General features: G+C 46.3%; 1 protein-coding gene across 1 annotated transcript; it reads right to left on the bottom strand.

Annotated features, from left to right (window-relative positions):
- Positions 1-583: 583 nt before the first annotated feature.
- ANKRD13B (ankyrin repeat domain 13B) lies at positions 584-23,099 on the bottom strand. The gene is made up of 15 exons (XM_044675594.1): positions 22,953-23,099; positions 15,282-15,417; positions 14,565-14,689; positions 14,363-14,408; positions 13,122-13,265; positions 12,027-12,216; positions 11,882-11,948; positions 9,723-9,804; positions 4,997-5,061; positions 3,753-3,883; positions 3,406-3,563; positions 2,469-2,621; positions 1,893-2,053; positions 1,536-1,612; positions 584-803 (listed from the first exon to the last, which is right to left on the bottom strand). Exons 1-15 carry the CDS (start codon positions 23,097-23,099, stop codon positions 584-586), a joined length of 1,902 nt encoding a protein of 633 aa, XP_044531529.1.
- Positions 23,100-26,974: the final 3,875 nt, after the last annotated feature.

Below are 26,974 nucleotides of genomic sequence, written 5' to 3'. Positions count from 1 at the left end.
ATGAGTACTGGGGCAAAGGGGCCAGGGCTCAGGCTTCCTCCTCTCGCCCATCCCGCTACCTCTCCAGGACTGTGCGTCAGCCGGGACACCAGCGCCGCTCCGGGCAGGGGACTTGAATCGGGGGGGACGCGGGAGGACGAAAGGCTCCCCCCCGCCCCAAGGGAAGGGATGAGGGAGAAGATGCTCGAGGTCTGGTGAGGGAGGGGAGCGGAGCCACCCGTGCCCCAGGGCGGAAAAGGCCCCAGAAGCCCTTCAGTTCCCGCCCTCTGCACTTGGTACCGCCCCCCCATCTCCACTTCGGAACTCCGCTCACCCGTGTCGGGCCGCGGCCCCCACTTGTGTCCCCAGTGCTCATGCCGGGTGGCTCAAGCTGAGTACGGGGGGTGGGGCCGGGGGTAGAGGTAGGGGGGAACGTCCTTCCTCTCCCCTTCAGTCACGTCCGGGCCCTGCCCTCCCCGTGCAGGGGGGCGGCCTTGACCTGGGCTCTGTTCCGGGTGTCCCCAGCCTTAGCACCCTGTGGAGCGGTCCCCGGGAGGCCGGAGGCGGCGGAGAGGGAGGAGGTGTGGGGGTGAGGGGGCCGGGGCTACTGCTCCGTCAGTGACAACTGAAGGATTCGTTTGAATTCTTCCTCTTCTTGGCGCTCCCGGCGTTCGGCCTCCTCTTGCTCCTGGGCCGACAGCTCCATGGCCAGACGAAGCTGCTCATCGTAGCTAGGGAACACGTGGCCCGGGCCGCCAGGGCTGGGGCCGGAGGCTGGGGGGGCCGGGGGGCCGGGCTGCCGCTGAGGCGTGTGCTGGGGGGGCCTGTAGGGAGAGAAGAATGGCGATAACATTCCGGGAGGGCAACGGAGATGGACAACGGACCCTGCGCTTCTGGCTCTTTCCCTAAGGGGGGTGCGTAGGGAACAAGGCCCAAGATCACACGCGGGTCTCCAGTGGGAACCTCCTGGGTCGTTTAGCCACTCTTTTATAGAAGAGGAAACCAAGGCCCGGGGAAGTTTAGGGGTTTCTGGGATTATAGCTTTAAATCTAGGAGGGACCTCAGAAACCAACTCCCTGATTTTACACGGGAGGAGACTGAGGCCTGGAGGGAGGAAGTGATTTGCCTGGTCTGATAACTGGGAAGCAGGAGAAACAGAATTTGAACCCAGGTCCCTGCAGATCCAGAATTCTTTCCCTTATGCTCAATCAGTCCCCAGACATTGCAGCCTTTGCCTAGGCTTGGGGATGGGGGTGGGGGTTGTCTGGCCTGCTTTTGAGAGGCATTTCCACCAAAAGCCTTGGGCAGGGGGACCCTCTTCCCCCAGCACCTGGGCTTCAACTGAGCACAGCCTGCCTAGGGTATAGGAAGGGGGGTGCCCTAGGGCTTTAACCCCTTTGCCCTGGTCCCTGTGGGCAGGGAGTCAGGCACCCCTGAGGGTCTGGGAGAGAAATCCCCAATCCCTCTCCCCTACCTTGGAGCCACCCAGGGCTTTGGCTGGAACCCCAGAACTCCCGCTGACCCCACCTGGTGCCCTCTGTCCCTTTGTCACTGACCTGTCTGGCCTTCGGCCTTCCTGGGACATGGGGTGGGTGCCAGGCTTGCTATTGGTCAGCGCTTCCCAGATGGTGACCTGGGAGAGGGGGCACCGGGCATGTTAACCTGACCCTGAATTCATTCCCCCCCAAAAAATTCTCTATTCCTTTCCCATCCCCTGAATCAGCTTTCTGGGCTTTTCCCCTGGGGGTGGGTAAGAGGAGGTGGGAGGAAGAAGGCAAGGATCAGGGAGGGACTGATCCATTGAGTCCCTGGGTCCCAGATGATGGATGGCGTGGCTGGAAAAGGTGCCCAGCCTCCATCCCAGGCATAGTAACAGGCTGAGCCCAGAAGAGGGCACTGCCAGGTGGGCACACCTGGTCATATTCACTGCCTGCCTCTAACAGGCTCTGCTGGATTGCAAACTGCAACAAGTCATCCTCTTCCTCACGGCCCGGCTCCCTCTGGCTGCCCAGGACACTGTACCCCCGAGGTGCCTCGAACAGTGAAGGGGCGATCTCACAGCCTCGGCAGGATGCTAGGCAGGCGCAGGAGCAGGCAGTTGGTGGGGGGATAGAGACAGAGAGAGACAGAAAGAGCTAAGTGGAGGGAGGGCCAGAATCCACAGGCTAGAGACCCCGGGGGGGGGGGAACCTTAGGGATCATCTAGCACCATCTCCTCATTTTATGGAAGTTCTAGGAAACAGGCCAAGAGATGGAGAATTCCCATGGTAGAGATGGATTTGAACCTAGTTCCTCTCATTCCAGTGCTCATTTGGCTGCACCATCCTGGGAAGTTCCTCTACAGAAGGCTTCCAACTTCTGGGGCTCAGCTTCTCTCATCTCCACCCACTGGGGATTTCCAAGGCTTTGGGCAGTGAAGACCAGGGCTCCTTAACCCTCTAGGAGGTGGGATAGAGTGGGGACAAGGAGGGGAGGAGAAAGCATCTCACTCATGGAACTGGAGCTGCTGATGCTGGAGTTGTCACTGCTGGGGGACGGGGCTTCGCTGCTGGGGCTGCCACGGACGGAGGTCACCGGCTCATCACAGCCATTGAGGTTCCCAAAAGTGATTCGGGCATTAAGGATGTGGAAGATGGGGATCTCTGGGGAGGAGAGGGCAAGGGAGAGAAGAGCTGAGGACCCTTTCCACCCCAATTCAAGACCATCTCAATGCAGGCTCCCCCAACTTCAGGATGCCCAGGGCTACCCTTGACCTGGGCCTGATGCTGGGCAGAGAGACATTCACTCATTCATTCAGGGACTGCTTAGGGAGGACCCACTCCATGTCGGGCACTAAAGCTGGCAACCAGGAGGTCAAGACAAAGATCCAAACAGCACCGGCTCCCAAGGACCTTACATTTTCCTAGGACTCTGGTGCAACTGGCTCATAAGGTAAGAGGAAAGGACTTGGAAGTCATCTAGTCCTCACCGTATAGAGGAGAAAACTGAGGCCTTGACAGGGGAAGGGACCTACCTATGGAGAGGCAGAGACAGAGAGAGAAAGAATAGACAAAGATAGAGACAAAGAGAAGGGAGCAGGGGAGAGAGAGACAGTGGGAAAGAGACAGAGGATGGGAGAGGAAGAGAAGGAAAGAAAGAGGGAGAGACAGAGATAAGAGAGAGGAAAAAAGAGAACAGGAACCAGAGAGAGAGGATAAGGAGGGGAGAAACAGAAACAAAGGTAGAGAAGAGGAGAGGAAGCAGAGAAAATGAGGACAAAAGGAAAAAGAGAAGACACAGACGCAGATGGAGGCATTAAGATGTCCCATGGTGTGAAAGAGGTCCTTTTGCACTCAGCACTCTCCATTGTTCCTTGACCTCAGGTTAGGGTGAGTGGGCAAACTTGGATGGACAGACTGGCAGGTGAGGGAGGGGAGGCACACTCACCAATCTTGACAGGAAAACCAGGAGGCAGGCGCAAGGTGATGAAGTCTCGGAGCTTGGCAAAGAGGGCATTGCTGATGGCCATGAGGTCAATGATGGGGGCCACCTGCTCACACAGGGATAGTGGGTGCTCCTCACATAGCCACAGCTTGGCTTTGAACCTAGCGTGCCAGACCCCCAAGGTGAGGTGGGGGTAGAGATCTTGGGGAAGGAAAGATCACTCCCTCCCCTCATTCCGTCCCTAAGCCCAAAGCGCCGTGAGTATTCCTCCCCTGTCCCACGTCCCTTCTCAAGGAGCCAGCTCCCTATCTCCTGCCATGCCCAGAGCCTAGGAACCAAGGTGTCCTCACTTCTGGGTCTTGGTGGTGAGCTCCATGGGCCTCCCCATGTCCCGGTTACCAAGCTCGAAACTGGGGTTAAAATATTCCTCTGCAGTGATGGCGGTGGGGTTGGTATGGCTCAGCGTCTGAGTGATCAGGGTCTGTGCCAAGAAATCAGTTCATTTCCATCAAATTCAAGTTGAATTGACTTTCCTAAGGTCATACATATAAGTGTCAAAGGCTGAATTTGAACCCTGGTGTCCTATGCCAGAATCAGTGTTCCCTCCATTTCAAGGTACTGTTCTAGGTGTTGGGGAGGAGCAAACCACAATGAAATAGTCCCAGCCCTCAAGGAGTTTATGTCCTACTGTGTAGGCAGGGTTTGGGGGAAGAGGAGTGCCACAGATGGAAGACAGAAAAACAAAAATAAATATATACCAAATAAATGTAGCCTGTTTTGTGTAGGGGATGACTAACATCAGCGGGAGTCAGAAATGGTTTCTGATAGAAGTTGGGGGCTTGAAATTGAAAAAAGTTACAAGTTCCATGATGGGAAGTTTAGAAGGGAGGGAGTTCCCATCCCTAGTATAGGGCACATCCTATACAAAGGAACAGACATGGGAAATGGAGGGGTAGGATGAGGACCAGTCTGTGGTACACAGCGTAAGGCTAGTGTCTATAGCACAAAGTTCAGTAAGGTCAGAATATAGCGTGCCAGAGGGTGGAGTGTAAAGTAAGCAGATTGTGAACGCCTGAGGAATTGGTATTTTATCCTAGGGGCTAAAGGGAGCCACTTCACCTCTTAAGCAAAGGAGGGGCATGGTCAGACCTAATTTAGGAATATCCATTTGGCGATTCCGTGGAGGATGGATTGATACATCAGACACAAATCCCCACTCCCACTGCCCCAGGATCCCCAAGCTGGGCCACGTGCAGTCAGAAGATAAATCTTCCCCCTGCCTTACCCAATATACAATCAATCAAACAAGGAGAATTTATTAAGCATTTACTGGGTACTAGGCAGGGTGCTTGGTGTAGCGAGACAAAGAAAAGCAAAATCATGCCCTGCATTAACTACTCTGCTCCCAGGCCAATGTAACCTGTAGGGCTAGGAATTCTGGAGCAGAGGGCAGTGGAAGAGTAGAATCTCAACAGGCTGTAGTGGGTGAAGGGGAGGTCTAGAACCCCACATCCCCCCAATCCTTCCTCTCTCCCCTGCCCCTGGTACTCACAGGGTCACTTCCAGGCATGCTCCTCCCCTGTATGACACTCACCCCATTATTGGGCCCCCCATGCTGCTCAGCGATGCCCAGGAAGGACTGCAGTGGGGTCTTGCTTCCTGCAAGAAACAGAGGTCTCATTACACAGGCAGGTGCCACCTATTCCCCTTGGCACCCAAGCCCTGCCAGCAAGACCCATGGCAGGAAAGCAATGACCAAGACCAGGATTGTGTCTGAGGCAGAGAGCAAGGGACTGCCAACTTAGCCTTCTATGGTTCTATCCTGTGCTGGGCAAGGCAAGCCTAGAGCTGATCAGGGTGCCCTCAGGCTGCCAAAGAGTGGGGGAAAGAGGGGATCTTGATGTGATTTTTAATCATTGCTGGCCACAGGGCTGCTAGGTGGCTCAATGAATAGAAAGCCAGACCTGGTGATGGGAGGTCTTGGGTTCAAATCTGGCCTTAGATACTTCCCAGCTGTGTGACCCTGGGCAAGTTACCCTCATGGCCCAGCCCTTACTGCCCCTTCTACCTTGGAACCAATGCACGGTATTGAGTCTAAGAAGAAAGGTAAGGGTTAAAAAAATCATTACTGGTCATGAACAGTAAAAATAATAATGGATGGGTATATGGCATTTATCTGAGGGGGCATGGCATAATGTATAGAATGCTAATCTTGTCTCAGATGTGTACTAGCTGTGGGACCTTGGGCAAGAGCCTCAGTTTCTTCATCTGTAAGACAGAGATAATAAGTCTCCATCGTGGGTTATTATGAGGAACAAATGAGATAACATAGAAAGCACTCTGCAAAACCTTAAAGTGTTATGTATATGTTGTCCATTAAAGTGTTTTTTTGTTTAAATAACTTACCTTCCATCTTAGAATAAATACTGTGTATTGGTTCTAAGGCAGAAGAATGATAAGTTAGGCAACAGGGGCTAAGTGACTTGCCCAGGGTCACAGCCAAAAAGTATCTGATGCCGGATTTGAACCCAGGACTTCTTGCCTCTAGTCCTGGCTCTTTATCCATTGAGCCACTTATGTATTATCTATTATTGTTTATCTTATTATTCAATGTGATTTCAGAAAGCAATGAGTCTTGCTTTTGTTCTTTTACACTTCCTGTTGTCAGGCTTTTGTGTCAGTTAATAAGATGATTATTTTTTGTAACTAAATAAAAATAGTAAGTCTTTAAGCCTTCTGCCTCAGTTTCCTCCCAGGGTTTTTTTTTAAAACCCTTATCTATACTTAGAAAAAGTTTTGATTCCAAGGTAGAAAAGAGATAAGGGCTAGACAGTTGGGGTTAAGGGACTTGTCCAGGGTCACACAACTAGGAAGTATCTAAGATCACATCTGAACCCAGGCTCTAGGGCTGGCTCTCCATCCACTGAACCACCCAGTTGCCCCTCCTCAATAGGGTTATTTTGAGGATCAAATGAGAAAATATCTGTAAAGTTCTTAGCACAATGCCTAGCACCTGGTCAGTGCTTAATAAATGCTTGTTTCCTTCATCTTTCATAGGTTCACTGAGAGCATCCTCAAGACAACTCTGGTAGCAGTTGGACAGTGGGACGATGTGTATTTGGAATTTCCACATAATTCTGATCAATTCTGGAAGGTCTCTTTCTTTTGAAAGATTTTAATTCCATGTAATTTGGAGGCTATGAGTATTCAGTGAGGTGATGACTGAAGATGGTGGGCCTCAATTTTTATGGATCAACATTATGTCTGGATGATTGTGAGCAATGGTTTTGTCTGAGGTAGTCTTCTAGTTCCAGTACAGTTTATTTGGCTTGAGGACACTTCGGGGTTTGTATTTGAAGTGCAGGAGTTTGAAATTTGTTCATTTCCACTCTCGGTCTCATTTCCTCATTTTGTAAAATGAGGGCCTGAATTTTTAAGGGGCAATAATATGAATATTTAAGGGGCAATAACCTACAGCTAGGTAGCATAGTGGATAGAGTGCCAAGCCTGGAGTCAGGTAGATTCCTCTCCTTGAGTTCAAATCTGGCCTCAGATACTTCCCAACTATGTGACTTTAGGCAAGTCATTTAACCCTACTTGCCTCAGTTTCCTCATCTGTAAAATGAGATGCAGAAGGATATCTTATATCCAAAGATCCAAATCATTTCATTATCTTTGATAAGAAAACCCCAAAAGGAATTGCAAAGAGTTGGACACGACTGAAAACCAACTAATCAACAACACTGGGTCAGGGTGATTGTGGGCAATGATTTTGCCTTGAGTGGTCCTCTAGTTCCAGGATAGATTATCTGGCTCCAAGATAGCTGAAGGTTTGTATTTAAAGTGCAGGGATTCATAATCTGTTTTCTTCAGCCCTCTTGGTCTCAGCTTCCGCGTCTGCATATGAGGGTGTGCATTTTTGTGGACCACCAATATGTCTAAGAGATTATGGACAATGGTTCTGTCTGGAGTGGTTCTCTAGTTCCAGTTCAGTTTATTTATTTATATGTTTGCTGGTATACAGTTCTCATGATTTGATAGTATCTAAGTATTTAGTAGGCACTAAATACTATTTCCTTGCTAAAACTGCATTCATCAATAAATTGTAGGCTCCTTATGGGTGATCATTCTATAATTTTCTGGTGGTGATGATTAAGTCCCATATTACCAGTGTAAACTATCCTTTTTCTGAAAAAAAAAAAATTCTGTGGGACTTAGCCTTTTGTTCATTGCATCCTTTTTAAGAATATTCTTGATTGAGGCAGCTAGGTAGCTCAGTGGATAGACAGGAGGTCCTGGGTTCAAATCTGCCCTCAGACACTTCCCAGCTGTATGACCCTGGACAAGTCACTTGACCCTCATTGCTTACCCTTACCACTCTTCTTCCTTGGAGCCAATACACAGTATTGACTCCAAGACGGAAGGTGAAGGTTTAAAAAAAAAAAAAAGAATATTCTTGATTGACTTTATGTGGCTGTCGCTCATGGAGGGCCTTTTAGTTCCACACTTGGATCTTAGCCATTTCATAAACTCCACCTAAAGGCAATTCAATAGTAGTCACATTTGATAAATCCAGTGATATAAAGTTATCATTGACTTTCACTATTGTTCTGGGAAGTGATGTCTGTCCAGAAGTATTTCTTTACGTTTTTAACTAGATTCGTATGTAATCTGAAAATTTTTATCAGTCCTTCTCTATTCTGACAAAGACATGTTCATCTTTCTCTGACTACCTTAGGATGGTAAGCACTGTGTTTTACTAACACCAGATGGGTTTTTGTTCCGATCAATTTAAAACCTGTTGTGGATTTTACTATTCTAAAAGCAAGCATTGACTTAGATTGCAAAGGTGTTAGTTGCCCTAAAGTTATTTTTCCTATTGAGCTTCTGATTCAGGATCATAGGAATCACAGAGTGAGAGCAGAAAAGAATCTTGTCAACCCTCCTGAGGCCTTGGGAGATTTAAGTGTCTTAAAATCATAGGTTCAGGGACCTAGAGCTAGAAGGGACCTCAAAAGAACCTTGACCACCACCCTTGATTTATAATGAAGACACTGAGGCCTAAAGAGGCGAAATGATTTCTTAGATCTTTATACTCACTATCTTATTCGTTCTTTTTGACCTCCATATTGAAGCTAAAGCCTTTTAGTATCCACTTTTTCTCATCACACTTTAGGAAACGTTTTACGTTTATTTACTCCAAGATCTTTTTATATCACAGGAGAAAGTTTCTTGGAGACAAAAAGACACTGGAATAGGTTTTTTAATGGAATTAAATTTCATTTTAAAATTGAAATTCATATACAAAAAATCGAATTTCATATACTTCAGTGTCATCTGAATACGTCAAGTAACTAATATATTACTTCTCACTCTGATATGTAGCAGTTTGAATCCCAGGCTGTGCTGCTTACTAGCTGGGGTAACTTTAGGTAACTCACTCCTCTAGGAAATGAAAGGGAAATGCGAAGAGATATGAGAAGTTCCCACCCCACCTAATTGCGGAGGTCCACAAATGTCACACGCTGCTTATTTTCAGACTTTTTTTGATGTATCAATTAGTTATGCTAATTTTTTCCTTCTTTTTCTTTGCTAAAAAAAGGGAAGACAAGGTAAGGGGACACACACACACACACATACATACATACACACATATATGTTATGTATATAGTTTATTGATTGACTTTCCCAGGTATACAACCCATCCTATTGCCTGCACCTCTCAGTTACCTCCCATCTCTTTTCGTATTTATCATGTATGTACCTGGTGATTTACAAGTCTTCTTCCCTATTAAACTTGAGGGCAAGGACTGTTTTTTTTTCCCTTTCTTAAAAAAAAAAAAAAAAACCAAAAACCCTTACTTCTGTCTTAGAATCAATACTAAATATCAGTTCCAAAGCAGAAGAGAAATAAGAGCTAGGCGATGGGAGTTAAATGATTTGTCCAGGGTAACACCCCTAGGAAGTATCTGAATCCAGATTCGAACCCAGGACCTCCTATTTCTAGACCTGGCTCTCAATCCACTGAGCCACCTAACTGTTTTCCTTTCCCTTTCTTAGTATCCAGTGCCCGGCACAGGGTAAACACATAATAAATGCTTATTGATGCCTCAGACCAGATCACTGAGGCTCAGAAAGGTCCGGTCATTTTCATTAGTCATTGGCAAGGTTGAGGCTTGGTCCAGTGAATCATGACTCCCTTACTCAGGGCCTTTTCCACTGGATCACCATGACCCCTTGCTAGGATGCTAGAAGGTACCACCAGAGGGCACAGCAGGGATCCTGCCCGCCTCTCCCCAGCCTCCTCCTCCTGCCAATACCTTTGATCTTGCCTTTGTGCTGTTCTGACAAATGCTCCGTCCGCGTTCGGGTGATGAGCTCCACATTGGAGGCGCCATACACCTGGAAGGAGTCAGAACAGAGGTTCAGAAGCAGATCCTCCCACTCCCTGATCCTTCTCCCTACCCACACCCGTCCTGTGGACTCGCCATCTTCTTCCTGAATGGGAGGAAACAAGTGACCAAATAACAGGGTTGGAAGGGCCCTGGAGAGGTCATTTAGTCCAGTCCCCTGCCTTCACAAGAGCTTTAAAAACTTAAAAAAAAATAACTTTAAAAACTTTTTTAAAAATAACTGCTACTTTCTTTCTTAGTAACAACTCCAAGACAGAAGGGCTAGAGCAGGGGTCGGCCACCTTTTTGGCCGTGAGAGCCATAAATGCCACATTTTTAAAAATGTAATTCCGTGAGAGCCGTACAATGCTCACGGTGCGGCTCCTGTAACAGCGCCTGAAAAAAAATGACTTTATGGCTCCTGCAGAAAGAGCCAGATATGGCTCGAGAGCCAAACGTTGCTGACCCCTGGGCTAGGGCTGGGCAAACAGGGCTAAGGGACTTGTCCAGGATCACACAGTGAGGAAGTGTCAGAGGCTAGATTTGACATCAGCAACTTTTATTAGACTCTAAACTCCGAAGGAAGGCAGGCATTTTGCACAAGACTTAGTGCAATACTAGAAATGCACCTGTGATTTCATCGATGTGAGGAACTCCCTAGAATAGACATTGTAGAGGCTTAATCAAAGTTTGTTGAATGAATAAATGACTGTCTAAATAATAAACCCTCACGTGTCTGAGGTTTATTACTTTCTAATGGGCTCTCTGAAATGATAATGAAAATGTATTTCATGTATTAGAAATCAAACCCAGAGAACTATAAAACTGTGCAACAGCATCCCTGGATCTATTTCCCAAAGCGATTGGGGAAAAGGAGAAGGACCTGTCTGTTCCAAGCCAGTTAAGGCAGCTCTCTTTGTGGTGGCAAAGAACTGGAAAGCCAGGGAATGCCCATCCATTGGAGAATGGAGAATAAACAAATGGATGCCCGTTTGTGGTGGAACCCTATAGGCTGTGCCATAACAAAAGATGAACATTTAAAATTTAAAATTTTAATTTTAAAAATGTTGGAAAGTCTACATGAGATAATGAGTGGAATGAGTAGAACCAAGAAAACATTATATACAGCTCCAGATTTAATATTTGTGAAAAATGGAGACATGAAAGACATCATCTATACATACATTTTGCCAGATGATGCTTTCTATGGTGTGGGGAGGGGAGGGAAGGACTGAATTTTAAAAATAAAAATAAAACTTTTAAATGTTTAAAATTCTAAAAAAGAAATCAAGGTTTATTTCATTTCTAAAGAAGCATTTCTTTTTTTAAACTCTTACCTTCTGTCTCAGTCAGTATCAATTCTAAGACTAAAGAGAGGTAAAGGGCTAAACAGTCAGGGTTAAGTGACTTGTCCAGGGTCATACAGCTTAAAGCAGTATTTCTACAGTGCTCTCCCACCCATCATCATAACAACCCCCAATTGGTCAGTGCTGGGAAAGGAGCTAAATTTGGGTCAGCTGTATTACTTTCAAGCTGCCTGACCCTAGGCTAAGTCGCTGATCTTCTCAGGGCTTAAGGTTTCTTGTCTGTAAACTGAGGAGGTTAAATTAGACATTCCCTAAGGTCCTTTCCAGTTCTAAAATCTTTTTTATTTATTTAGAAGATTTTCCATGGTTACGTGATCATGTTCTTTCTCTCCCCTCTTCTCTCCCCACTCCCAGAGCTGACAAGCCACTGGGTTCTACGTGTATCATTGTTCAAAACCTATTAAAGTCTATTCTTTACCATTTCTCCCACTTTATAGATGAGGAAACTGAACCCAAGAGTGGGGAAGAGACTGACCCAAGGGCACACGGTTGGTCAGGGACAGAGGAGGAAGCCCTTTCCATTAGATCATGAGAGCTCGATGCCCTTCATTCATTCATTCATTCATTTCATAAACATTTATTAAGGCCCTGTGATAAGTGCTGGGGATGCAAAAAGAAGCAAAAGACAGTCTTTGCCCTGAAGGGAGTCTCTCTCTTGCCCCCCCTGAGGGCAGCCACCAGGCTCCCGCTCTATGCCCCGGCACCTCTGCTGTCCCTCACCTTGGCCTCATAGCCGTTCACCATTTCAGTCTTCTCGCTGCGCCAGCCCAAGATGCCCGTCTTATTCCTGGAGAAGCAGAGGGTTGTAGAGACTGGCTGGAGCCCCGTGAGCACTGGGGCCCCGGGAGTCCCTCCCCATCCCCACCTCTCAAAGGAGATGTTCTTGGTGTCCAGCTGAGTGGTGACCACGGGCGCAGTGAGGCGGCTGAGCACCTGCTCCTCTGTCGGCTGGACAGCAGCCAGCAGGACGTCCCGGTCATGGGCAGCCAACGCCAGGGTCTCTGTGTAGACCACTCTCCGGTCGTGGTCAATCTCCATCACCACCGCGCTGGTATCTGCCCCGGGGGGACAGAACGGACAAAACAGCAGAGTCAGGACCCGGGATTCCTCCCCATTGCCTTCCCCTCCTGAGCCCCCCTTCTGACATTCATTTATTATAAATTAACTTAATTCATCCAGTGAGCATCTAATAAGCACCGACAGCGCGCCAGGCACGGGTAGAAGCTAAGAATCCAGGCCAGAAGGAATCCGCCTGCCCTCAAGGAGTTTACAGTCTACGGCGAGAATGTCCTGGTGCTTCCCAGAGGATGGGCTGCACACCTGGGGCAATCGGTCAATAAACATTTACATACGTGTGTATGTTTGAAAAGCCTTCCCTTCCATCTTCCAATCTATATGGTTCCAAGGCAGAAGAGTGGAAGGGCCAGGCAATGGGGGTTAGAATCAACACTGTGTGTGGCTTCAAAAGCAGAAAGTGGTAAGGGCTTGGCAATGGGGGTGAAGTGACTTGCCCAGGGTCACACAGCTGGGAAGAGTCTGAGGCTAGAATAGAACCCAGAACCTCTTACCTCTAGGTCTGGCTCTCAATCCAATGAGCTACCGAGTTGCCCCCTTAATTTTTTTTTAACCTTTCCCTTCTGTCTTTGAATTAATACTAAGCATGGGTCCAAGTCAGAAGAATGGTAAAGGCTAGGCAATGAGGGTTAAGTGACTTGCCCAGGGTCACACAGCTAGGAAGAGTCTGAGGCCATATTTGAACCCAAGATGTCCAGTCTCTAGGCCTGGCTCTCCATCCACTGAACCACCCAGCTGCTCCTCAATAAATATTTATTAGTAAATGCCTTCTATGTGCCAGGCACAGTGCTAGGCACAGATCCATGCTCTGGGGCTTCCCTGCTCCTGCCCCATCTCTTTCCCTTCCTGGCCCATACCCTTCCTCTCATCCTGTCCCAGGACTGACCTTGGCCCCTGAAGACGAAGCTCCGGTTTCCCCGTTGCCACGTCATGTGGTCAAAACCAAGAAGCGTGGTGTCCACTCGAAGGTTCTGGCCGCTCTTCCAGACCTTGTAGGTGTCGCTGGGGCAGATCTTAGACACCAGGGGCACTGGCGGGGGAGGCCTACCCATCAGGGGCTTTCCAGGCAACATCCCCTTCCCTCCTCTGACTGCCCCTCAGCCCAGGGGTCTCGTCCCAGAAGCCAGTGCACAGCAGACCCTGGCTCCCATGCACACCTCCCACACAACCCTCTCCATCCATCCATCCTGAGCCAAAGAACGTGGGCAGCTGCGGAGAGCACCCTCCCCCCAAATACACCTACAACTGCCCTCCCCAACCAGATTGTAACCAATGGACACTGCCACAGAGGAAAGAACTGGGTCCAGATCCTGCCTCTGACATCATCTATCTCTTGGTCCTGAACTCTCTGGGATTCAGGTAAAATGAGGGAATTTCACCTGATGACACAGCGGGTGGGACATACATTTTTGGACACAACCAATGTAGAAATTTATATTTCTTGACTATACCTGTCTATTATAAGGGTTTTCCCTTTCTTTTCTTCTTTTTTTAGTTTAATGAATTCCCTTTCTTTTTTCTTCAGTTTAATGAATTAACTAATAATGTTATAAATTAACTATATTAATGCTATAAAGAATGAATTAAATAAATAATAAATTATTTTAAAATTTTATTATTTTGACATTTATTGATTCACTTGGCAAACTTGCATTAAGCATCTTCTGCAGGTACACCATGGCATTCCCTACATGGCCGGAATCACAGGTTTCCTCCTTCCATTGGAGGAAGGTCAGAGAAAAATGAATACTTGATAATTAGAGGGAAAAAGGGGAAATAAAGTAAAATGAGGGAGTCAGAGTAGATGCTCTCTGAGATACCTTCCAGCTCTTAAAGAATAATTCTACAAATGAACCCCAGATTTGGGGCACTAGCCTTGTTCCTCTCTAGCCAAGAAGGTGGTTTCTCCTTTGTGGGTGCCTTTGCCCTGCTTTAAGAGCAGTAGTTTAGCCAAGAGGATATTGAAGGCCCTTTGAGCTCCAACATTCTCTGGCTCCAGGAATCGGCTAGAAGCCCTCACTGTGCAAAGCCCTAAAGAAGGCCTCAGGACAATGACCTGTCCTAATGGCAGGAATCAAAGATAAGTGGGGTTCTGGGGTTCCCCTGGAGGTGGACAATATGACTCACCCCAGCTGGTGAATTCCCATTTCATTTCCACGTAGAAATCCTGGGCCTGGGCCAGAGAGGAGAGGAAGAGACAGCTGGGTTTGCTTGGGGAGGATTGGGGAGGAGGAAGAAGGGAAGGATGAGGGTAAGTGAGGGTGGATGGAGCTAGGGAAGGCTGGAGGACCACACGAGGAAGGTCCGCAAAGGGCGGGAGTGGGGTTACCTTTCGGAGTTTCTCCAAGAGCACAGGAACGCCTGCCAGCCTCTTCACAGCCCTCTGGTAGTCCCGATACCGTAACACGAGCTGTACCAATTCTAGGTCCCGGGTGCTCACAGCTTCCTGGAGCACTGAGGCAGGGGCAAGCATGGAGGGGGGGGGGGTCACTGGAGGGCAGTTTAGGCTCCCTGTCCTCAGGTCCCAGAGATTCTAAATCTAAAAGCTGGAAAGGACTTCAGAAACCATCTAGTCCCTTCAATTTACATATGGGAAACTGAGGCTCAAGGCAAATGTTACTTATAGGATCATCAATCTAGAGAAGGAAGGAATCTCAAAGGCCATTGAGTTCTACCCTGTCATTTTATGGATGAAAAGAGAAGTTAAGTCTCTTATAGAATCTTGGAACTAGAAGAGGGCATAGAAGCCATCTAGTCCAACCACCCCATTTTACAGATGAGGAAATAAGGCCCTCAGAGTGAAGCAATTTTTTTTCAAGGTCTCATAGGTAGTAATCATAGAGACAAGAGTCCTCTTTCCACTATTTTTGGTGCCTTCAGCTTAGATTGGAACAAAGGATGGCCTGGGCTAGAAGGTCAGGGTTTCACCTTTCCCAGGATCCAGAAGTGGGCAAAACAACCTAGGAAAAGGCAGTGCCTTCTAGAGGAGGAAGAAGGGAAGTCAGGGGCCATCCTAAAGAAGTGGGAGGAAAAGAGGGGAGCCCACCTGTCCAGCCACTCCGGTTCTCTCTGCCCACGTCTGCACCATGTGCCAGGAGCACCCGGGCACACTCCAAATGCCCCAATGTGGTGGCCAGATGCAGGGGAGTCCGGCCCCGTGGGTCCAGCTGCTCAATGTCCACCTGAGAACAAGTATAGGCTTGATTACCTCATTTGGTCACTCACCCCTAACCCCTGAGTCAAGACAGACCCAATCCTCAGTTATCTACTGCATGCCCAGAATACTCTAGATTTGGGTTCTAGTCCTGGGTTTGCCATTCCAATCGCCATGTGAATAAGAAAGAAATGAATGACATGTTAGAAAAATGGGGGTAGTTAGGTGACTCAGTGGATGGAGAGTTAATAGATATTTGTAGAAAACTGAACAGGGATAAAAAGTAATATACCTTCTTTTCAGCAGTACATGGTATATATACAAAGATCAACCATGTACTACGGCATAAACAATTGCAAACAAATGCTGAAAAGCAGAAATAATAAATGCAACTTTTTCAGATCACAATGTGATAATATCATAATTAATAAGGGTTCATGGAGAGGCAAATTTAAAATTAATTGGAAACTAAATAGTCTAATTCTTCAAAACTGGTGGGTTAAAAAACAAACCACAGAAACCATTACAGATTTCATTGAAAAGAATGACAATGAGGAGACAATATATCAAAATCCATGGGATACAGTGAAAGCAGTACTCAAGAGAAAATGTCTGAGTGTCTTTATCAACAAAATAGAGAGTGAGAAGATTAACGAATTGGGTTTGCAACTTTAAAAATTTAGAAAGAAAACAAATTAAAAATTAAAAATCCTAGATAAAAACTAAATTGGAAATCCTAAAAATTAAAGGAGAAATTAATAACATTGAAAGTAAAAAAACTATTGAACTAATAAACAAGAATAGGAGCTGGTACTTTGAAAAAACAAATAAAGTACTTGTAAATCTAATTTAAAAAAAAGAAGAAAGAGAAGAATCAAATTAACAGTACTAATCACCATGTGATGTTGAGCAAGTCTCTCCCCATATCTTAATCTTGGTTTCCTCATCTGTAAAATGGAATAATAATTCCCACCAGACTGACCTCAGACTTACAGGAACAAAACTGGTCAGCAGATATCTATGTGCTTTGAAGAATTATTCAGAAAACTTTAGAGCAGTTGAGCATAAATTAGATATAGACCAACGGAAATCTCACACCAGGTACCAAAATAAACTCCAAACAGACCCATGACTTAGACTTAAAAGGTGATATCATAAGCAAATTAGAGGAGCAAGGAAGACATTGCCGCTCACATTTATGGCTAGGGGAAAAGTTTGAGATCAGAAAAGTTAAATAAGAGAAGAACATGGAAAGGAAAACGAGTAATTTTGAAGATGTGAAGTAAAAAAAAAGATTTTGCAGAGGCAGCTAGGTGGCTCAGTGGATAGAGAGCCAGGCTTAAAGATAGAAAGTCCTGGGTTCAAATTTGACCTCAGTCCCTCCTTAAACCCCCATTGCCCAAGCCTTTCCTGCTCTTCTGCCTTGGAATCAAAACACAGTATTAATTCTAAGACATCAGGTATAAGTTTAAAAAATTGTTTTTTGCACAAACAAACCTAATGCAGTTAAAATCAGAAGGGAACTTTGAAAAAAATTAAAGAGTATTTAATGAACACATCTGTTGTCTAATTTTTTAAATATATAAATCAATTTCATAGTATCTCATTGTTTTGGAGAATATAGTTATTTTCATAAAATATATTATGTATGCTAATATTTAATTTTAATATATTTTACATTGTTAATTGAAATTTTACAAAATACAATTATAATAGATACAATTTAAAACTAAAATTTAATGTTAATTTAATGGGATTGAGGGCAACAAGGTGGCTCAGTGGATACAGAACCAGGTATAGAGACAGGAAGGCCTGAGTTCAAATCTGACCTCAGATACTATCTAGCTGTGACCTTGGGCAAGGCACTTAATCCTCATTGTCTAGTGCTTAGTTCTCTTCAGTCTTGGAACCAACACGTTAAGACAGAAGGTAAGATTTTAAATAAATGTGTGTGTAATATAGGGTTATTTTCCCTTTTAAATACTTTTTTAAAATAAAAAATGAGTGATAAATGAATAATCCTTTAGGTCATGTATTTTGTAAGGGGATTTGTTTAGGTTCTTGATGGAAAATGTTTCTATATGAAAGCCAATTAAATAGTTAATTAAAATTAAATAGTTACATTTGTACAACCCAGTGGGATTTCTTGTTGGCTCTGGGAGGGGGAAGAGAAAGGGGGAGGGAAAGAAAATGAATTGTAATATTTTTCAAATGAAATAAAAATTTTAAATGAAAAAATTAAATAGTTAAAAAGCTTTCAAAAGAAATAAATTAATTAGACGAAAGGTAACATGAGAAATATCTTTTCAGTCAATTTCTCTGATAAAGGCCTTACATCCAAGATATATAAGAAACAGATTCAAATATAAAAAACTAGGAGCCATTCCCCAATTGATAAATAGTTTGAAAGCAGTTTTCAAAAGAAGAAATCCAAGCTATCAACAACCATGGGGGGGAAAATGCTGCAAATCACTATGAGAGAAATGCAAATCAAGGGAAGTCTAAGGAATGGAACGTGGAAGCATGCCAAGATGACCAAAAAAAGGGAAATGGCAAATGTTGGAGGAACAGGGAAAGAGGCGTATGAATGCTTCTTTAATAGAATTGGGCATTGATTTGGCCATTCTGGAATGCAGTTTGGAACTGTGCCCAAAAGCTATGACTCTGAAAAAGCTATTCCCTTCTTGGGAACCTCTTATACCCCAAAAGAGAGCAAAGAAGAGGGAAAAGGACCCTATTTGGGGCCAAAACTTGGTAACAAAAGAGATGCCCACTCTTGGGGAATGGCTCACCAAACTGGAGTTTTGTGAATGGAAATGGGATATTATTGTGTCTTAAGAGATGATGGAAAGGGCAGTTTCTGAGGAAAGCAAGACCTTGATAAACTGAGGCAGAAGGAAATGAGCCAAATGAGAAAAATCTATAGGATGACATCAGAAAAACTGAAAAACTTGAGAATGCGGGTCAATGCCATAATAAACCAAGTCCAGAAAATCTCCTGCCAGAACTCATGGATTTCATGGTGTTTGACTCTCTGGACCCATGTGGGGGTTTCTTGGCAAGGATACTGGAGGGGATGGCCATTTGCTCTCCAGTTCATTTTACAGAGGAGAAAGCTGAGGCAAAGAGGGTTAAGTGACTTGCCCAGGGTCATACAGAGAGTAAATATCTGAGGTCAGATTGGAACTTGGGAAGACGAGTCTTTGTGACTTTAGGTCCAGTGCTCTATGCACTATGATGCCACCCAGATGCCCAAGCAGTAGATTTAAAATGCAGAAAGAGAGAGAGATTTTTGGATATGCCCAAGGTGAAGCTTTGCTTTGCTAGTCCATGTTATTTATATATATATATACATATATATATATTTAACCCTTAACTTCTGTGCATTGACTCATAGGTGGAAGAGTGGTAAGGGTAGGCAATGGGGGTCAAGTGACTTGCCCAGGGTCACACAGCTGGGAAGTATCTGAGGCCAGATTTGAACTAGGATCTCCCGTCTCTAGGCCTGGCTCTCAATCCACTGAGCTACCCAGCTGCCCCCCCATTTTATATTTTTTATAATGGTTTTATTTCATGGGAAGGAAAGAGAATACATACTTGTAAAAATGAACAAATTATTTTTTAAATCCTTAATTTCTGTCTCAATAACAACTTTAAGACAGAGGGCAAGGGTGAGGCAAACAGGGTCAAGTGACTTGCCCAAGGTCACACAGCTAAACATATCTGAGGCTAAATTTGAACCCAGATCCTCCCGACTCCAAGACTGATGCTCTATCCACTGTGCCACCTCGATGCTATAACACATTAATTTTTTAACCCTTTCCTTCTGTCTTAGACACCATACTGAGTATCAGTTCCAAGGCAGAAGAGCAAGGCAATTGGGGTTAAGTGACTTGCCCAGAGTCACACAACTAGGAAGTATCTGGAATCACATTTGAACCCAGGACCTCTGGTATCCAGACCTGGTTCTCTATCTGCTGAGCCACCTCACCACCCCTAAATTAATTTTTTAAACCCTTACCTTCCATCTTAGAATCACTACTGTGTATTGGTTCTAAGGCAGAAGAGCAATAAGAGCTAGGCAGTGGCAGTTAAGTGACTTGCCCAAGGTCACACAACTAGGAACCCTAAATTAATTTTTAAAGTCATTTGGAAAAAAAACACTACATATGCCCACTAAGATTAAAACACCAAACAATTTGGTCTATCACATGACCTCACTTTGGTTGGGTAATGAGAGTTGTTCCTCCCAGACCTGGAGAAGGAGAAGCAGCTTCTGAGTCCTGGATGTGCCCTCAGAATGAGAGTCACTGGGCTCGGCCATTCATTTATCACCATAGCTAAGAATCCGTATATTACCTCATTGAGTCCTCACAGCACCCAGTGAAGTGCTATTACTACCCCCATTTTACAGCTCTAGAAACTGAGGCTGGGAGGAGTTAAGTGACTAGTCCAGGATGCCACGGCTAATAATAAGGCAGGATTTGAACTCAGGTCTTCTTGACTCCAGGCCTGTGGCTTTATCCACTACTCCCCTTGGGTGCCTCATGCATTAATGTCATACGTAGTGTGTGTATTTAACAAGCATCTATTACATGCCTGTTATATGCCAAGGCGTTGGGGTACAAAGTAAAAAATGAATTAGTTGTATTTCTTTTTTTGATCTCCATTACTAGGGAAGGCTTGCTGGGGGTGGGGGATGGGCAAGAGTATATTTGAAAATGAATTTGATATGGGGCAGCTGGGTGGCTTAGTAGATGGAGAGCCAGGCCTGGAGATGGGAAGTCCTGAGTTCAAATCTGGTCTCAGACACTTCCTAGCTGTGTACCCTGGACAAATCACTCAAACCCCATTGCCTAGCCCTTATCACTCTTCTGTCTTAGAATTGGTCCTAAGGGTCAGCTGGGTGGCTCAGTGGATGGAGAGCCAGGCTTAGAGATGGTAGGTCCTGGGTTCAAATCCGACCTCAGATACCTCCTAGCTATGTGACCCTGGGCAAGTCACTTAACCCCCATTGACTAGCCTTTACTGGCTTTTCTGTCTTGGAACTGATACTCAGTCTTGATTCTAAGATGGAAAGTAAGGGTGTATAAAATAAAAAAAAATGAATTTGATATAAAAACAAAAGGCATCAATAACTTTAAAAAGTTTTGATGAGAGAAAATAAAATGTTTCTATCTTCAAGGAACTTCTATTTTAGTGTGTGTATGACATGTACAGAAAGAAGTAAAAAATATAGAAATAAATAATATAAATATATATTTATTTAATATATAAATTTTTAAAAAATACAAAGTAATGGGAGGGGGTAGAAAAGTCCTCCCCCAGGCAGTAGCACTTAGAAGGAGACAAAAGTAACAAGAGGGAAAGGTGAGAAGGGAGTGCATTCCTGGCACAGGGGACAGCCTGGGCAAAGGCATGGAGATGGGAGAGAGAATCTTATATACTAGGAACAGCAAGTAGGCCAATTCTGCTGGACCACAGAGGTCATGGAGGAGAACGTTATGTAATCAGCCTAGAAATGTAGAGCCAGATTGAGCAGAGTTTTAAATGCCAGATAGAGGAGTCTGTATCTGAACCCAGGGGCAAAAGGGAGCTCTTGGAGTTTCTTGAGCAGGGGAATGACATGGTGGGACCCATGCTTTAGGTTCACTCTGGAAGCCTAGCTGGGGCAGGTGGGGACAGGAAATACTCATTTCTTTGTTCCAGGCTGGCTGGGTACTCTCTGTTGTCCCCTCTCTTCCCACCTCATGAGGGACTAAGGAAGGAAAGATGCTTCCTTCCATTCAAAATGGAAAAGGAGAACCTCAACCTATTGCCCAGGGAGTGTAGTTAGGTCTGGAGGATCTGAATGGGCAAAAGGGGGGAGGAATTTTGCTCTGAGGGAATTGCACTCACCAGGGAGATTCAGGAAGATCAATAGAAGGGGGTGATACTGGGTCAGGGGGAAGGACACAGTATAGAGGATGGGGGAGGGAGCAGAGGGCAGGAGGATGGACTGTGCCAATGGCACCCACTCTGGCTCTCCCTTTTCTATGCATTATTCACACAACCTCTTTTGCCTTTCTGGTCCTGGCACAGCAGGGCACAAGCAAAGTCCTGGAAAGCGTGGGCAGCAGGGAGGAGGTGCCTGGCCCCTCCTTCCTCACTCGGGCATCTCACATGTCTCAGCTGCCTCGGCTGCCCTGCATCCCAGGGCAGCTAGCAGCTGGCATTGGCTAAGTAGAAGGCCAGAGGTTGGTGCTGCCCTCTCCCGAGAGGTGCCAGAAAGAAGCCTCCAAAGGGTCCCTTCACCATTGCTCTAGAGAGGCCCCAGCCTTAGGCAAACACTGCCTGGCACTGCCTTCCCCATCAGCCTTCTCTAGACAGAAGCCAGGAAAACCCTGGCTGTCTCTGACTTGTGAAAGGGCACTCCCCAAGAGGAAAATGCATCTAGCCTCCTCTCTTCCCCTGCCCCCCTGGGCCACCCAAGTGGCATCACAGGGCACAGAGCTCACCCCCTTTCCAGTTAGGAAGGATCCCCCTACCCCAGTAGGGCAGGGGAGCTATTATTCTGCTCAGTCATTATGCCCTGCATCCCCTACTCTGCCCATCTCTAAGGGTATTGCTGTAGGGGCTGAGCTTCCCAGGCTGCAGGCTCTGGGCTGGCATTTTGCAGAGCCACCAGGGACAAATCCCCTCCATGCATCATTCCTGTTCTGCCCTGCCCTGCCTTAGCTGCCAACCCCATCCCAGAAGGCCCAGGCACAAACATGGATGGGGGCAGGGGGTGGCAAGGGAGTCTCAGAGTGAGCCCTGATCAGTGACTGAACTGAGAGAAGTGTGGCTAACTGTGGAAATGCCACCTCACCCGGAGCCTAGGTGAGAGCATTCATTAAACACTTCTACAAAGGCAGAGACATTTAATTGCCAGAATGAAAAGATTTCTAGCAAGATGGCACCCTCTGGCCTCCCTGCTGCAGCCCAGGGGAGGCAAGGCAGGAGACCCAGCAGGGAGCTCCACTGCCCTGGGTTCCCAGAGCATCACTCCCCTTGGGAAGCAGGAATTCTGGGAGCTGGAACCCTGCGAGGCAGAACCCCTTCCCAAAGACACAGAGGGACAAGCCCACTCGCATATGCCCACAGAACTGGGTCCTAAGTCTGGAGCTGCAAGGCACCTTTGAGGTCCACTTTTATGCAACCCACTCATTTTACAGAGGAAGAAATAAAGGCATAGCGGGTTCAGGGACTTGTCCAAGGTCATAGAGCTGGTAAGCATCTGAATCAGGATTTGAAGCCAAGACTTCCTCACTACAAGCCCAGCACTATCCATTATGGCACTGGAGTAAAAATTCACAGAGAAATGGCTCCCTGTGGGTCACAGATTTGGTTTAGAAAACCACAAATTAACATTAACTATGTCCTGTTGTATTTTATTTTCTTTTGTGAAGTATTTCTCAATTACATTTTTTGAAACCTTTACCTTGCGTCTTGCTGACAACTCTGTACCCATGGTACACACAAACCAGCACGCATGTACACGGAGATGTGTGTGAACGAAGCAACATATCCCATCACACTGACCAGTGAGCCAATCTGCAGGGAAATGCCCTCACATGAAGCACACTTGTGCGTGTCCTCCCCACAGGGCACAGACACAAGAGAAAGGCACCATAACGCATTTATATAGCCCTGGATCTGGGCAGTCCCCACACAAAGGTTTAGGCACATGGATACATGTCTAAATGCAAGAAGCACGCACATAAGCGCATGCATGGACCTGCCCAGGTACACCCATTTCTACAAAGGAACACAGATTTCAATCTGGAAGGGGAGCTTGAAATTCTCAGCCCCTCTCATTTTACAGATGGGGAAACTGAGACCCAATGGGAGGAAGTGATTCGTCCAAGGTCACAGAGGAAGTGAGCATCAGAGCATCAAGTCTTTCCCTTTCAAAACCAAGACCCTTCCCATTGTTCCATAACACACACATGCAGGCATGGTCTAGGTCATGCATGTACATGTACAGTTATAGGGCACGTGTATTGTGTGTTGGTCATGTCTGCACATACAATAACATGCTTAGATATTCCACATGCTGGCTGGCACCTCATACATATGTGTCCCATACAGATACCAGCATACATGCAGCCTTATTCTAGGGAGCTTATAGCATACACAATAGCATGGACATGTATACACACACTTGAATTACACCATGCAATCACATATGCAAACAGAAGACTCAAGCCTCTACATACAGGTTTGTGTGTCCACAGATACACCCCAAAGGAAGGAGCCCCGATCCTCCATTCGGCACTCCTGGGTCCTGGTCCAGGTTATACCACTGAGTCACAAGATTTTAGACAAGTCACCTTTCCGCTGGGGGGCTCGGGTCCCTTCCCCATCAAATGAAGGAGTGGAAAGGTGAGATCTCACCTAGATCCTGAGAGCAGCAAACATGCTTGTACATAGAGAGGCAGGAGGACATACAATGCTCCAGAAACTCACTCTATGTGTGACCCTGGGCAAGTCACTAATCCCCCCCAGCCTCGGTTTCCTGAATAGTAAAATGAGGGTGTCTAGACGGTCTTTGGGATCTCTTCCAGCTTTATTTCTAAGATTTCCCCCATGGGAACCTGAATCAGCCCAATCCCAACCCCAAAGCCCAGGCCCATGACTTCCCTAGGGTCCTCTGGGTCCATAAAGGCCTCAGGGGACAGACAAGCCATTCTCCTTCCAACCCCATCCCAGGTGGGGCGGAACCTGACCTAGAATTGTCAGTGCTTCTCGCTCTCCCTTGGGAGGTATCCGCCAGCCTGGCCCTGGTCCCAGGGCTCCAGTGGACTGAGATGCCCCAAGGCCTGGGAGGGGGGGAGGGAGTGGAACCTTCCTCAGCCTCTTCCCTCAAGAGGTTCTCCCATCTCGCTTCACTCCATGGCGGAGGACCACAAGCATGTCTGATCTAGAAGAAACCTTAGAGATCATTCTCTCATACCTAGGACCTCCATTTACCTTGGAGGCAACCGAGGCTGAGAGAGGCAAGATGGCAATGTTCAATTAAAGTTATTAGACAAGCATTTATAAGTCTTGGCTATGGTCCTGTGGCTAATTAGTGTCAAAGCAGGACCTTGAACCCGGGTCTCTTCTCTAGTTCTGGCTCTCTTCATTACATAAACAAGGAGATTCCTAGGGGTTCATAATAGTAAAAATCCCATTTATACGATGCTTTAAGGTTCATAAAGGAAGTGCCCCCATTCCACAGATGAAAAATCCAGGCTTAAAGAGCATAAATGACTAACCCAGGGTCTCATGGCTAGTCATCATAACCCAAGTTTTAGTTTCTCTGCTTTACAGGTGAAGAAAGTAAGTGATTCACCCATGGTCAGGGGTCATCCCAAAGGCAGAACAAGAGGCTGGAACAGACACTAGGGAGAACTTCAGGCCCTCTTCTACCTAAGATTGCACATCTGGATTTGGGCATCACTCTGCCCTGGAGATACCGGGGGATGGATGGATGGATGGATGGATGGATGGATGGATGGAGAAACTTTGGAAGTGGCCTCCTACTCGTCATCTCTCATCTCTTCCTAGCCTGATGACCTTCTCTGTTAGAAGTGAGCTAGTTGGCTCAACGGCTCATGCCTGGAGACGGGAGGTCCTGGGTTCAAAATCTGGCCTCAGACACTTTCTAGCTATGTGACCTTAAGCAAATCATTTAACTCCGTTGCCTAGCCTTTACTACTCTTGATTCTAAGACCAAAGGTAAGGGTTTAAATTTAAAAAAGAAGAAGAGGCAAGGGAATAAGGGAGGTTCCCTGCGGAACAGTCAAAAGTGACCAGAATGATTTCTGAGGCAGAGGCAGCAGGAAGCTGGGGGTTGTGGGTAAAGGGAGATTTGCCCACTGCTGACTTCCTAGTGAGGGGAGGGAGACCCCAGATCTTTCCAGCCTGGCTCCGATGACTTCCAGAGATATCATTCCACCTCGGCACATCAGTCTTTTTCCTTGGGCCATTGATTTCTGGTTTCTGGGGTTTGTGGCTGGCTCTCTGTAACCTCCTAGCTGTGGTGGCAGCTCCATACCCAGGGTTGGTTGGTTGGTTGGCTAGGATGTACCCAGCCCTTATCAGCTAAGAGTCTCGTGGGTGTGTGGGAAGGAGATATGTGTGCTGAGAGTGAGGGAGGAGTTCCTCCTCCTCCCCCACTATCCCAGACAGTTAGAGCTCCCCAGAGCAAAAGCCCTCCATCGTCTAAGCCAGAAGAGTTGGGTGGGCTAGCATTTATAGAGATAGTGCTCTAAGGTTTGCAAAGTGCTTTTTACAGATGTTATTTCAATAACCCTAGGAGGTAGGTGCTATTATTAATTCCATTTTACAGATGAGGAAACCGAGTTAAACAGAGGTTGAGACTTGCTCAGGGTCCCATAGCTAGGAAGGATTTGAATTTTAGAACTCGGGTCTTCCCGACTCAAGACCAGGATCCTATGAAGAAGAACCAATATAGGTGAGAGTTAGGGTAGACTGAGGCAGAGAGCTCTCTTCAGTAGTGGGCACCTCCCTAGCACCTCTATTTCTGAAGCTCCTGCTATATATATATTCAAGATGGGGTGTTGGCCACTGGGGATCCAAAGACAGGAACAAAACAGTCTCTGTCCTTAAGAAGTTTCCATTCTGGGGGCAGTTAGGTGGCTCAGTGGATGGAGAGTCAGGCCTGGAGATGGGAGGTCCTGGATTCAAATCTGATCTTCGATACTTCCTACCTGTGTGACCTTGGTTAAGTCACTTAACCACCACTGTGAAGCCCTTACTGCTCTTCTACCTTGGAACCATTACACAGTATCAATTCTAAGATAGAAGGTAAGGACTATTAAAAAAATTTTTCCATTCCGCTTGGGTGGGTAGTAAGTAACCTGGAAAGGGATAATAAGCAAATATAAGATAATTTGGAGAAGATGAGAGCAAGAACAGCCAGAGAGATCAGGAAAGGCTTTGAGTGGGAGGTGGTACCTCCCACTTAGAATTCTAAAGGGGGGGGTAGAAGGCAAAAGAAAGGCATTCCAGGCATGGGGGATTGGCTATGAAAAGGCAGAGGGGACGTATCCTGGTTCCCTTCATTACAGCTTCTATCCCAGAAAAAGGGAGGTGGGAGAGAAAGAGAAACACAAGAAAAAGAGAGGGAGAGAGACAGAGAGAGGAGGAGAAAGAAAGAGAAACAGACAGAAAGGAGGAAAAGAGAAGAAACAAAGATGAGGAAGAAGAATGGAAGGAGCAGAAAGAGAACGAAGAGAGACACAGACAAAAAGAGAGACAGACAGAGAAACAGAGAGGAGACAGATAGACAAAAAGAGAGACAGAGACAGAGAGACAGTGAGAAACAGAGGAGACAGAGATAGATAGACAGACAGACAGAGACAAAAAGAGAGACAGAGAGATAGAGGGATAGAGAGAAATAGAGAGAAGGAGACGGAGAGAGTCAGAGAGTCCAAGTTGGCTTTTTGGCCTTTACTTCTCAGAGACTTGACCCCCTCCATCTTCCCCATCCCTCCATAGGAGCTGTCCAGCATTCTTCTTTACAGAGCATCACCGGGACACAGGACTTCAAGAAC

This window comes from Gracilinanus agilis, chromosome 4 (assembly GCF_016433145.1).
Source record: "Gracilinanus agilis isolate LMUSP501 chromosome 4, AgileGrace, whole genome shotgun sequence".
NCBI lineage: Eukaryota > Metazoa > Chordata > Mammalia > Didelphimorphia > Didelphidae > Gracilinanus > Gracilinanus agilis.
This window is presented reverse-complemented; position numbering and strand designations above follow the sequence as displayed.